Source organism: Cryptomeria japonica, chromosome 7 (genome assembly GCF_030272615.1).
Source record: "Cryptomeria japonica chromosome 7, Sugi_1.0, whole genome shotgun sequence".
NCBI classification, from domain to species: Eukaryota; Viridiplantae; Streptophyta; class Pinopsida; order Cupressales; family Cupressaceae; genus Cryptomeria; species Cryptomeria japonica.
The window spans coordinates 143,095,909-143,109,867 of record NC_081411.1 but is presented as its reverse complement, the minus strand read 5'-3'; the positions used below and the strand labels follow the sequence as shown (position 1 = coordinate 143,109,867).

The following is a 13,959-nucleotide window of genomic DNA, read 5'->3' as shown; positions in this document are numbered from 1 at the left end:
CTAAAGTATTCAAATTTCCAAAAAAAGAAATGTAAGATACATATTCATTCATTATAGAAAACATGGAAAGCAATACACAAAGCTTGAATATATTTAGATTGGTGTACACTATATTTGATAAGAAATTTAAGCTATAAAAGAATTTATGTTGAGCTATATAGTAATTTATGTTTTTCTTTTAAATGAAACTTATTATATAGATATATATTAGACTAGTGGATTAATTAAAATAATATTATTAAATTTTTATCTATACAAATAAATATTAGATATTTGTCAAAAATATTATTTCAAATTTAGATTATTATTCTCAAATTAAATTATATAATAGTCACCAATTAATGTTTATTAAGAATAATATATTCATAAGAATTTTCTCAAGCATTCAATAGTTATACGTAGAAGATTTTGAAATTCTAAATCAATAGATTTGATCATTGCTAAAATCTCTAAGTACTTTTGATTAGCCTCAAGTTGTGAGAAGACAAACAATTTTAGAATGAAGATAGTATTAAGACCCTTCATCTTTCATATGATTGTAAAATTTATTGTCACCTCCAAAACAAACAAATAATCTTAAGACATACTTCATCTACACATATCAGTACAAATTAGTTATAAACATATTCAAACATATTTAATTTACCAAAAAGAATTAAAATCTAATGAATACTAATAAATAAATAAATAATTGGTTTTTTGGGACCAGTATCTATAACAGTAATAAAAGCCAATTATATGGGAAGGTGACATAAACATGGTCACCCTCATTATCAGCATAAAAATAAAACATACGTAAAACTAAAATTCAAAACGGAAAAAAAAAAATTAGTACAGGTGGTTAGGGATATATACCCTAGTGCTGTGGGATGATTGATAAAGCAGAGAAGCTTCGAGGAAAGCTCTTGATGTCCTACATGTAACTCGCAACTGGTTCTTTGAGACTTTCTGCCAGAATCTGAAGGCTCTTAGCCAATTGAAGCCCATCAACAGTACGACGGAACTTTCCGCCACTCTCCTCTGCCATTTTCTCAAGGGTTTCTGATTCTTTCTCATTTACATACAAAATTGTATGGAGTACCATCCTTGGCTCATCTCTTTTCATCATTTCCACACACAACAGAGGATCCTCGCCACCATTGTTTGCCCCATCTCTCATGAAGATAACAACTGGTATTTTACCGTTTACCGATGGGATTTGGGCTGCTTTCATCATTAATTTGTGTGCAAGTTCTAAGCCAGATGAATAGTTGGTTCCCATACCCGCAACCTTGGCAACAAAATTTTCCACATCTAGTGTTACTATTTTCTGGAAAGCTTTTCCCAAACCAACAAATCCTGAAGGATGATACTGAAGAAGAGAGTAGAAATCAATTTCTGCCATATCTTGTATTTCTATAGCTAGTGTTGCAGATGTATCGAATAGAATCACTGATACAGAATCATGTTCAGAAACTTCTTGAAGACGGATATGTGTAAATCTCATAATGCCCTCATATACGCAGCCCAGCCTACAATCAAGTTTATTAAACAGGACCATGTCCGGGGTGATATCCGACTGACCCATTGATCTTGATTTGTCAATAACAAAAATGACATGGTACGGGACATTCTGACGATGACTACAGGCAAAATGATGGCCATCGCCAGATACATAACCGAAGGAGCTTTCCTTTTGTTCAAATGTTTCAAGAGGGAAATGCCAGAGTTTCCGGGTGCAGTAAGATTTATGAGAAGTCTGTGACTCTTCATTATGCTCCTCGTGCTTGCAATAGTGATTACAAAGGTCGAATTCCTGCCGCTCTTCTTCTGTGCAAGGATCAACAAATCTTTCATATTGCCAGTAAGTCTCATGGGTCATCTCGTCTTTCAGAGTATCCACATCAGGGCCATACTTGACAATTGCATGCCTGGAACCATCGTAGAGATTGCCGGTGCATTTTATGTGGCCAGGACAAGGCACGACATGGATATGGCCTCGCCCCTGTTTCCTGCAATAGATACCACACATCTCAGCCTCACCTTTCTCTCCCCACTTGTACTTGCGATCCTCAATCTCGATATCTTCAACCTCTGAAACGAACCTTACATTTTTCATATTTCCATGCACAGTATCATGCAAACCAGAGTGGGCTACTGGAAGTTTACAGAAGTACCCACAAGCCTTGCATCTGGTGTCACAATGATGCACGGATTCACTATTTAGAGTGTGAACATGTGGGCCTTCATGATTCCTTTGAAAAGGAGGAAAAGGAATACAGCAACGTTTCCGTAATCCTTTTTGCTCTGACACAAAGTCATACTCGAAAGTCCCCCTCTGTCCTTCAAAAATGAGGGTTTGCCGTACTAGTTCTGTGAAGATTTCACATATTCCGGGCAATTCGCAGTCCTCGGAGCAGGCATGTTCATTCCCACATAAATGCTCTGCGTTTGGATCCAAACCGTGGAAGTGATCTTCCACTCCACATGTCCTCTTGCAATCCCTTATAGTGCATTTGCTCTGGCAATATTTTCATGGCATCGATGCTCTTTGTGATTAGGCTCGATGGGCACAGCACAAGGGTTGTTACAGCTTGGAAGAGAACAAGCTGTCTTGCAAACGTGTTGCGGGGAATTGCACTTGTGCAGACCAGGGTGTTCAGGCCCTAGAGAACATACCTTATTGTAATTGGAGGATATTTCAACCAAGTGACATGTCTCTCCGCAAGTGTGATTTTTCTCTTTACAGTTATGAGCGCCTTCGTGCCCGGCCAAATCTCCACATAGGCTAGAGTCGTCACCGTCTCGAAAACAATAGGTGCAGTTTTCTGTACATGAATGACTACCCATGCAAGAATGTGCTGAATCAAACTTATCATGGCCTTTTTCTAGCACGCATCTCCAAAAACACACAGAACACTTGCCTCCACAAATGGAGAGACCTTGTTTCACTTCACCCAGACCTAAACTAGCCTCTAATTGCAACATTTTAACCTCTTCGTGGTCACAAAATTCTACCGTGTTTGAACTTACCCAATGTTGAACTCTATCATGCCTTCTCTCTCCCAGTGCCCGAAGGAAGTTCTCGAACTCAGAATGCCACGATTCACCATTGTTCCCTTTTCTGGGTAAAACAGTCTCCAGTTCTAATCTCAACTGACATAAGACATCTCTAATACTACTAGCTTTTGATGATTCATGAGAAGGCAGTAAACATAAGCCCTGATCTCTTGTATTGCATGAGAAATCTCCAACGACAACCGGTTCATCTGGAATTTCTTCCTGGGTATCAAAATTAACAAGCCCCTGCATATCGTCAGCATTGGAAAAAGAAAGACATCCCATATTGATGGCAACCTTGAGATTTCTCCTTATAACGTCAACTATTTGACCCACACGCTTACTGTCAATGGAAGTCCAATCTTTAGCAACAATTTGAGATATTACAAGCTTTAGATCTCTCAAGAAAGTGGAGCCATTATCATAGAAAGAATCTGTTTCTTTCACTGTTTCTGCAAGTTCACTTAAACTGTCCCCATAGTAATCAGAACGATTGTAAGGAGCCATAGCAGCAATCTCAAATTTCCCACCATACATTTTTGTGATAAAGTTTTCCTCGGATTTTCTACATATTTGCGAAATTTTGTCACTGAATTCCAGTATAAGGTCTTCTACATCATCTCTGTCCACGTCCTTGATTGCAATATAGAATAGACCCTTGAATAACTTTTCGTCCGGGCTAATGAGATTGATACCACCTTGGAAGCGCTTGAAAGCAATTTCTGTATCCTTGTCCAAGTGGAAATCCTGTTATATCAAGAATTAAAAACTAGTGGGTTAGTGAAATATGATTACACTAGTTTTATGTTTTTCGTAAATTTGGATTGCCTCTCCCCCTCCTCTCAACACAATGCAATTCACACTGTATCGTAGCAGCATGCAATGTGCATATGAAAGTCGGTCAGAGTTTTGTGCCCGGATGTACATACATTTTGTTAAAAATTGTGAGGTTGCTCAGAGCGGCAAAAGAGCATTTGAGTTAGTGAAATAGGATTACAGTAATTTATGTTGTTGTAGATTTGGATTGCCTATTCCCCTCCCCTCAACCCAACGCAATGCATAATGTATTGTAGTAGCATACAAATTAGAATCAGTGAGAATTTTAATGGTGGGACGTACATACCTTTTTGTTGAATATAGTGAGATTGCTCACAGCAGCATTGACAACAGAAAGAGGCATATCCTCTTGTTCTGTTCGCTCAAAACTGCCCAGTCCCTCAAAGTCTAAAAGAACATACAAGCACCTGTCGCCTCCATGGGCATGGGCATCTGCTGATTCTTCTGTTGTGGTGACAGTTATCCAGACACCATCGGTGCACCTGCCACCTGAAACATCAAGGAGAGACCCTGAGAGATGGTTCAACAAATAAGACTTACCGCTGCTTTGTTTTCCCATGGAAGATATAACCTTGATTTTACCCTTCCAACTGTCTAGAACAGCATCATAGAGCCCAAACCGTATAGAATTGGCAAGCGATACGCTATCCACAATACTTATGGAAGGGGGTATTTGAAGACCGTCCTTGAGAGCCACTACTCCATTGTTCTCTGCGCGAGCAATTTGAAGGGGCACAAGGCAAATAAGTGAACGAACCCACACTCCCATTTTCCTGTTAATCTTGTCATTTGTTGCATCTGAATCCAAGCTATCAAATTCTGTTGTCCATTTCTTCAAACTGTCCGCTTGAAAATCAATTGTGATATTTGAAAAGTTTTTTTCTTTTGCCTTCCTCAGTTTCTTCAATAGTGCTTCTAAGTACTTGATGCATGCTTCTCCATTACAGAGGTCTGTGATGCTTTTTAATACAACTTTGAACATGATGCTCTTCCTATCTTCTGGAAACAGGGCAGGAGTAGTTCCAAACTTATCAAATATGTGGTATATATATCCCAAATAGGAGCATGATCCATCAATTTCTGTTTCTTTCACTTCCTTCTCTTTGTTCTGTACTTTTTGCAACATTGATACTTCCCCTGCTATAACAGTTTTAAGAACATGCGAAGAAAGAAAATAAGGAGAATCTGCATAGTTATACAGTACAAGGTGACTTTGTGATCCGAAGTTTGTAATTTTTAGCCCCATCTGTTCCAAATCACACACATTGCTTTTTGGATTTGCATTCAAATGGATGGTCTTCAAGTGGCTCATCATATCACCTAAAACAAAAATTTCCAACTGGATACCAACGTTTGGAAGATTTTTGTCTGTGCCATCATCTTCAGACTGCCTAAAAACAATGAGGAAAAAGCCATCTGGAGAAATACATGCTTTTGAAATAGGATGGGACCAAGAAAGTGAAATGTTATTTGGCTTCACCATTGGATTCTCATGGATTTCCACCAACCTCACTCTGTTTGTGTTGTCAATAATCAGTAACTCCATTTTCCCCGGAATTAAATGCATCCATGTAATAATGCTACTTCCTGTAAATTTTTCTAGATGAACCTCAACTCCAGTCGGGTCAACCTTCCTAAATGATTCATTGAACTTATAGATTCCAATCTTGCATTTGACTTTTTCATAGAGAGCCATATATCGGGAGGATTCATCTACAGCCAATAAATCGAACAACCTCCTAAAAGTCTTAAAAGGACGATTCATGTTTATGTCGGAACCAATCTTAGAACAATGGTACAGATACAGGGAATGATCGTTGAAGTTTTCAATAAAAACAATCATTACTCCGGACCTTAGAGCAACAACTTTAACTAACCTTTCTTGTTCACGATTGATGGCTACCAATTCAAATGATTGGCCACATGTTGGGACAATAGGATGCTCACAATTGCTGTTCAATTCATCAATGTCCTTTTTCAGTGCTATTAGCTCTTGTGCTTTCCACACAATGGTCGACTTCTGGTCCTCCACAATTGAAACTTTAACCTTCAATTTTGATTGTGGTTTAATAACAGCAACTTCTTCAATATACCTAGTCACTAAAGTACCTTCTCTATTCTTTGGCATGTTTTTCTTCAATTCTTGTATGTATTTATCCTCAGCTGGTTTGAATTGCTTCTCCCTTTCCTCCGACTCCTCTTTATCCTTCTCCATTCCCAAATACTTCGTTACCATACCTTTAGCGTCCTTCTCCATTCCCAAAAACTTCGTTACCATACCTTTAGCGTCCCGCAGGTTTATAAATGGCTTCTTTTCTTGGTCCTTAGCACCTTGATGACTCAAGAGTACACTTGACAAGTTCTCCTTTACGCTTTCCAGAAACTTATGTTCTTGCTTCTTATAAACTTGGTCACACACTGTTGTAATTTTCTTATGGGATAAGAGCTTCTGTGGATCAATTGTAAGTGGATTCGCATCAATATGCTGGAACTGGTTAACCCGGTTCTTAAATTCAACTGGCAGGGTCTGTAGGTTGTCGATTTCCAGATGTTTTTCAATAAACATAAGAGCCTTAGGATAATCAGAACTCAATAAAAAGGTTGTGAAAACAATATTTCTTTCAAGATTTTTTAGTTCAGCGGGAACCATATTTTCTACCCAACTACGCATTGCCAAGACAGATCCGCTACTATTAAGAAGCTGAACAGTTCCTTCCATTTCATTTTTCTTATTTTCACCCAGTTTGACAAGTTTAACTTTATCACCCGATAGAAGCAAGTTTTTAGATGAGTTCAAGGGTAGGAACTTTGTTGTTCCATCAATCCTTCTGGAGCAGGGGCACTGACTTGAGCACCTGACACTTAACTCTTGTTCGTAAGTGATAAAGGAAAGTGTTGGCTTACCTTTACCCAAGATTTGAATGGTAATCCTATGCTCAAAACCATTACAAATAAATCTGATGTCAGATCCATCCATCAGCACCCTGCGATCAGCATCCCCTCGCCCGTCCTCTCCTGCTAACATCATGGAAAATTTTCCATGCAGTTGATCATACCTGTCCATGTAGTCTCTAGCCTTTGATTCACTCCATTCCTTGCGTATGAAAAGCAGAACGTGGCTGCAGAATTCTGGAAGAATTTTGAGAAAACATCTTTCAAGCTCCTTCACTTTGTCAGCCATGATGCCTAACTGAGCACCAGGTTTGAAAGAGTCCTTCCACTCGAGGTATTTCTGGTACTTTCCTCGGTAGCAACATTGGAGGAGATTGAGGAAATGCTCATTACTCAATTTAGAGTAGTAAACTCTGGACTCCAACAACCATCCATTGTAAATGTGATCAAACTCTGATGCTTGCACATCCATCACTTCTGTTCTTGGAGCTCTGTTTTCTGCTGTGAGCAAACAACAGCGGTGGTACCCCTCGCAGAATAGAGGCAAGGCCATCTCAAGCTTCACTCTCCAAGCGACCCTCACATTAAATCCAGGCAGAAGTTCCATGTCATTCTCAGAGCTCTTCACCCTCTTTACTTCCATTTTCTGGGTACACTTCACTTTTGAAGGCGATTTTGCAGCGGCAATAGCCAAGGCGCCAAAATTATACTCCCCTTCCACACAAACATATATGTAATCACATAGTTCTACCAGATACCTGATGAAATTGCAGGAGACATCTTTTCTAGAGGCCTCCTTGAAATGTTCCCCTTCGTGCCAGTAGAAAGCAACCAAAGTGCCAGTTGCTTCTTTCGGAACGATCACATAGAGACCAGGCATGAATTGGCCAAGCTTCATTTCAGAGACAACAGAATCACCCACCAGGCATTGCTTGTGGAAGATCTCAATCATCATCTTCTTATCTCCATAGAATCCCATGGCGGATAAATATAACCTATCGAATTCTTTGAAGTTGATACGGATTCGAGGTGGGTTTCCTGAGTAAGAAGTAGCAGAAGCTGGGACAAGCTTATTACAAAGACCCAAAATTTCATCTTCAGGGAGTTGAACCTTTTCCACATAACTGTAATCTTGCTTGTCGGGAACAATACACATCACCCTAAACAGATTGTAATTGGCAGTGAACCAGTCATCAGATTTAGGGAATTGCGGCACAACTTCATTTGCATCTGCTTTTTCACATGAAATGGCCATAAACTGAGACAGGTTCTCCTCCATTGTATTCATACTCAAATGGACCGAAGTTAAGTATAGCGGATCGAAACAGAGATTAGACAAATTCAATTATAGAATTGATCGCGTATGCTAAATTTCTATGCTCCAACTAAAGCTCCTGGGATCACCTACGAATCGCTAGCCTCGTCCACCACTGAGATATCAGACTTAGTGATTTGTTTTAAGAAACTAATATCCTTGCTCATAATTTTCTTTATTACTTTTAACATCTAACCATTTGATAATGTTTGTCATTCTTCTCTTTGACTAAGTGCTGGATAAAAGGTTAGAAGAAAGGGAAACTGAGAAAGATCATGATGAGAAAAGTCCCTACCCCACCATTTCTCTTGAGATAAATTTTTTTCCTAGTTGTTTGTCTATCGAGTTAACTGATAGAACACGGTGCAATGGTTCTGGCGATATTAAAATATATTTTATTTAATTTGATTTAATTTCTTTGTATTGATTTTATATAAAAAATATATTTTGAATAATTAATTTGGAGGATACTAAAATTGTAGAAAGTAAAAATTGTTTTTATTAGTGATAATTATTTATAATATAAACAAATTGATTTTAAAATGTACAAAATTAAATACAAATGAATGCAAATTAATTTAAAACTCTAAATTGTACAGAATGTTTTTACAATCTATGAAAACAATTAACTTAAGAAATTGTTAATATTTAATGCACTTGTTGTTGAATGCTGAGATATTTTCTATACAACCATCACAATTCAAAAACATACAAAATAAGTCTATTGATGGGCAACTTATTGTGACACTATTCAAGAATATGGTCATCCACAATGACAATAATTGTTGTCCCCCTGAACTTTGAAATATAAGGTGTACATAGAATAAGGTTCATTGTTTGTGGCTTTTATGATATAAGCTAATCAATTCAAGTTTGATCAAAATTAAAAAATAAAATTAGAAAAAAAAGAAAAAATTAAAATTAAAATTTTATATTTAAAGTATTTTACAAAGAGGATAAGGTATAGAACATGATATAGTGTAAATAATTTTATTTTTTTTAAATTATAAAACTATTCTTAAATAAAAAATAATTTAAAACTAATATCTTGATTTTTAAAAAATATTTGTATTAAAATTATTTATATTAATATTTGAATAAATAGAATATATTTTTAAATTTAGATTATGGCGATATTAAAAATGTACCTTTTATAACTTAACTTATCTAAAAAGATAACAACAAAAAGAATTTCAAATCTTATTGTACTTGTTGTAAAAAAATTAAAAACTATTTTTTTTATTAGTTTAGCATGAGTAAATGTAATTAAGTAATATCTTTAAAACTATTTTAAATTAATGAGTTGAAATATAAATACTTAATTTAAATATGATAAATAAAATTAAAGTATTTATTTTTGTTTGTGATATGAAGATATTTTGTTGTATTTAGTAATTTATAATTCACTCCTAGCTCTAGTTATCAAATCTCCAATAATGAAGCTCCAAGACACTTAGAGATGACTTGCACTATATTTAGGTTGTAACCCACAACAACAAATTTGACTTCATATTTATAATTCTATTTTGTTATGGCCTTGATCCTTGTATTTCTAGTCTTTACAAATCTATGTACATGTGTTTGAACATGATGGTTCCTAAAGACATTTTTTGAGCTTACTTTGTTAGACATGAGAGTTAAATTGCATGCTCTAAGTTTTGCCTTAGTCAAACATTTGGATCAATAATTTACAAATTTCTATGTTGTTGCAATGATATTAGATGTTGATGTAATTCTCCTAGATGTTTGAATGATGATGTTATGAAATGATACTTCTTTAATCTAATGATTGATGCTTAGAATATATAAGGGCCTATCCTTGTACACAACTCCCTAATATCAAAATCAAATATTTTGTGCTTGAGCCAATGAGAAACAACTAGCTGGTATCAAGTCGATTTGGATCTATAATTAAATTTGATCTTAGAAATTTGGGGGTAAAAAATATACAATTATGGTTTGAACTAAGATAAGGATCAAGAAAAATGGGTGTTGGATCTATATCACTACAAGACAAATACTCAGAATCGAATAAGGCACATGTGTTATATGTCAACTATTCCACGTCAATACTTGATTTGATTACTAAGTTATCGCTTTTGGGATAAAAAATGAAATTGGAGAATAGTGCTAAAGATACCCTTACATTTTACCCTTATTGCTTAATTTCATGTTGACTACCAGTTGGGTAAGTTATAAAATTCATAAAAACATTATGTTAACTATTTTTTTAATAAGAATAAAGAGTTTGTGCAGAAAATTGGAGGGCTAAAAAGTGGCCTTAAACATTTTTTGGTCATTTGGTCAATCAAAAGGAAAATGCAAACACATCATAATGTATTTGCGTTATGGTTTGGTAATGATCTAGCCCAAGTGAATTATTATTGAATGATAATGAGTATATTATAATGTGCTTTAAAAATTAAAAAATAGAGGCCAAATTCATTTGATCTTGACCCCATTTCTTCCAATGCCCTAATATAAAAGAGGAAAAGTGTGAGCATGCTTATAAATTGTTTGAGTGGACTAAAGCTAACATGATGCAGCCACAATGATAAGTGTAGCATAATATGTGTAGTCAACAATATGGATGTGACTAGAAAGAATAATGTTAATATAGATAAGGAGAGGGAACTCGTAGTTGATCACTTCAAGAAAAACCATTTTGAATGTAAGGGATGACATTAATACATTTGTGTGGCAAGGGCTTCCTTCTCATCTAAATCATAATATCAAAGTCCTTCTAAATGATCACTTATTTCAATTGTTAGAGGATGAAAGAGTAGATCAAGTATTCTTCCATGTCTAATTTCAAACACCCAACATTGAAGAAGTGAAAAAAGTTTTCTTACTCTTGTCATGATTAAAGGTGAATTTGAAAAAAATGATAAATAAACAACAATACATATCATATAAGAACATGATGGATTTGGACCTATAGCATCACAAATTGTATTCGCATACAATTTTGTCGTCACCTAGACATCACCTTGGCATTCAGTCTTTTGATGCCTGATGCCTTCTTTGATTCTACTCATGCACCTCCTACAAACCTGCATTTTCACTTTCTCTTCTATTTCTTCCCCAAATCCAAGTCCTAATTCACAGGACTAGGGCACCGTGGTTCTAGCTCATGACCATGGTGCCAAATGTAAGGAAGTTAAGTAGCGGAAACAACTTCCTACACTAACCTTGAGAGGAGGGTAATGCAAAACTTTTTCAGATCATTACAACAGTTACAGAAAATAGAAATAGATATAATAGCATTCATACCACAACACACTGATTTACATGGGGAAAACCCTTTCGGGAGAAAAACCCCACCCTCCAAAAGCAGCTCAATATTTTATTCAGCAATCAAAAACAGATTACAAAATACTTGTAGAGCAAGCTCTTCGCAGGAGTATCACTAATCAGAGATTCAGAGGCAACTCAATAGCCATAAGACTCTTACACACAACCTCTATCTCACACACCTCATAAATAGGAGATACAATACAAGAAACCGTCAAACGGTATTACAAAACCATGGGCTAAAACCACCCAATAAGGTGTAGCCGACCTTATCTCCCTTCTATGACATGTTAAAGCACACATCAACACGTGTCGCTCCCTTTTACAGCTCATTTATGTATTCAATACAAATTATTTTTCCTATTTCAGGAGTACAAACTTCCGGAGGCCATAACTTGAGAACCGGGTGTCCGATTGACGAACCGTTTGAAGCGCCGGAAAGCTCGCGAAGTGCTCTATCACCTCGTAACCTGCTTCACCGGTTATGGCCACTTTTCAGGGCATTTCAGAGCCTCTAAAGTCCCCAAAATTAAATTTAAACATTTTATTGCACCCCTCCAAGACGAAAACTTTAATATCTTCAAAACTAGCTGTGACCTTGCGACGAAACTTTACCAGAATGCTTATCTAGCCAACCAGAAGCTTCAGGGAGAGTTTCGCACCATTTCGTGCTTAAATGAAAACTTACTATAAATAGTAACCTCACATAAATGCAAGGTTGAGACACCATTTTTCCCAACAAATCTCCCACTTGTCGAACACCTTTCATGAGCGGAAGGGAATGTCAACACAATGAATCAATTGCTAGGGGCCATAAGGCCCATAGACTCTGAACACCATCTGAACTTCTCTGTGCTCACAGCCTTAGTTAAAGCATCTGCAACATTCATCAAAGTTTCCACCTTAACCAGCTTCACCCTACCATCTTCGACCATATCTCTAACAAAATGATACTGAATATCAATATGTTTGGTCCGGGCATGAAATGTCGGGTTCTTAGCTAGGCTAATTGCACTCTGACTGTCACAGTAAATTGTCACTGTACCTTGTTTTATTCCAATATCCGAACACAGTCTCTTAAGCCAAATGGCCTCTTTACAAGCATGAGTAGCTGCCATATACTCTGCTTCAGTAGTGGATAAAGCAACCACAGCCTGTCGCTTACTCATCCAACTAATTGCACCACCAAACAAAGTAAACACATAAGCACTGGTGGATCTTCTGCTATCAATATCACCTGCCCAATCTGAATCCACATAACCATGGATATCAAGGGAAGTAATGTCTCCAACTGAATTACCATGATAACACAAAGAATACTCTGAAGTACCCTTCAAATATCTGAAGACTCTTTTGACTGCATCCCAATGAACTCTACCAGGATTAGACATATATCTAGAAAGTACTCCCACTGCTTGGGCAATGTCTGGTCTAGTACAGACCATAGCATACATCAAGCTTCCAACCGCACTTTGGTAAGGCACTCTGCTCATGTCTTCCATCTCCAATGGGGATGTAGGACAATCTGAAATAGATAGTTTCATTCCAACTGTAAAAGGAACACTCAATGGTCTACAATTCTGCATGTTGAACCTCTGTAACACTGAATTCACATACTTACTCTGGCCTAGCCATAGCTTTCTGTTCACCCTATCTCTTCTAATTTCCATCCCAAGGATGTGCTTTGCTGCACTAAGATCTTTCATTTCAAATTTAGCAGCGAGCTGAGACTTCAGTTCTGAAATCATACCTTTCCCTTTACCAATGAATAACATATCATCAACATACAATGCAATGAATAAGAAATGATCACCATAAGATTTATAATAAACACAGTGATCTGATTTAGAACGTTCAAATCCCAAACTCAACACATATGTATCAAATTTCTGGTACCACATCCTAGGACTTTGTTTGAGGCCATACAAAGATTTCTTCAATTTACAGACCAAATTACTTTTTCCTTTCACCACATAGTGCTCCGGCTGTGTCATATAAATATCTTCCTCCAAATCACCATGAAGGAAAGCAGTTTTCACATCCATTTGCTCAACCTCTAAATCATAAGCAGTAGCAATAGAAAGCAAAAATCTAATGGACGTCATTTTTGCAACAGGAGAAAATATCTCACCGTAATCAACACCCTCAACCTGAGAGTAGCCTTTTGCAACCAACCTTGCTTTATACTTCTCAATGCTTCCATCTGAACCAATCTTTTTCTTGAACACCCATTTACAACCAACAGGTTTTCGTCCTTCAGGCAATGGTACAAGATCCCATGTATCATTCTTTTTCAAAGCTGCCATTTCTTCCTCCATAGCAATCTTCCAGGATTCTGCATCATTCATACCTAATGCCTCTTCTACAGATTTCGGTTCATCCACACTAGTATTCAAAGCAAAAATACATCTCCAATCATCAGGTGAATACCTTTCAGGTGGTTGTCTATGTCTTGTAGACCTTCGAACAAGCTGAGTTGGAGGTTCTTCCTCTTCTTCTGAAGATTCAGAGCTAGACAAGCTCTCCTCAAATTCTTGCCTATCTAGGGGTCTCGATTCAACTCTTTCAGGTGTAGAAGGAAG

General features: G+C 36.8%; 1 protein-coding gene across 1 annotated transcript; it reads right to left on the bottom strand.

Annotated features, from left to right (window-relative positions):
• Positions 1-2,474: 2,474 nt before the first annotated feature.
• Positions 2,475-8,028, bottom strand: LOC131060350 (uncharacterized). The gene is made up of 3 exons (XM_057993528.2): positions 6,157-8,028; positions 4,163-6,114; positions 2,475-3,786 (listed from the first exon to the last, which is right to left on the bottom strand). The coding sequence occupies exons 1-3, from the start codon at positions 8,021-8,023 to the stop codon at positions 2,485-2,487; spliced, it is 5,121 nt and encodes a 1,706-aa protein (XP_057849511.2). The 5' UTR covers positions 8,024-8,028; the 3' UTR covers positions 2,475-2,484.
• Positions 8,029-13,959: the final 5,931 nt, after the last annotated feature.

Coding starts and splice junctions, on each gene's coding strand:
- LOC131060350 (XM_057993528.2), bottom strand. CDS start 8,023: ATGGCCATTTCATGTGAAAAAGCAGATGCAAATGAAGTTGTGCCGCAA. Junction 6,115..6,156: donor AAACCTGCGGGACGCTAAAG/GTATGGTAACGA, acceptor AGGACGCTAAAG/GTATGGTAACGAAGTATTTG. Junction 3,787..4,162: donor TCACTATATTCAACAAAAAG/GTATGTACGTCC, acceptor TTGATATAACAG/GATTTCCACTTGGACAAGGA.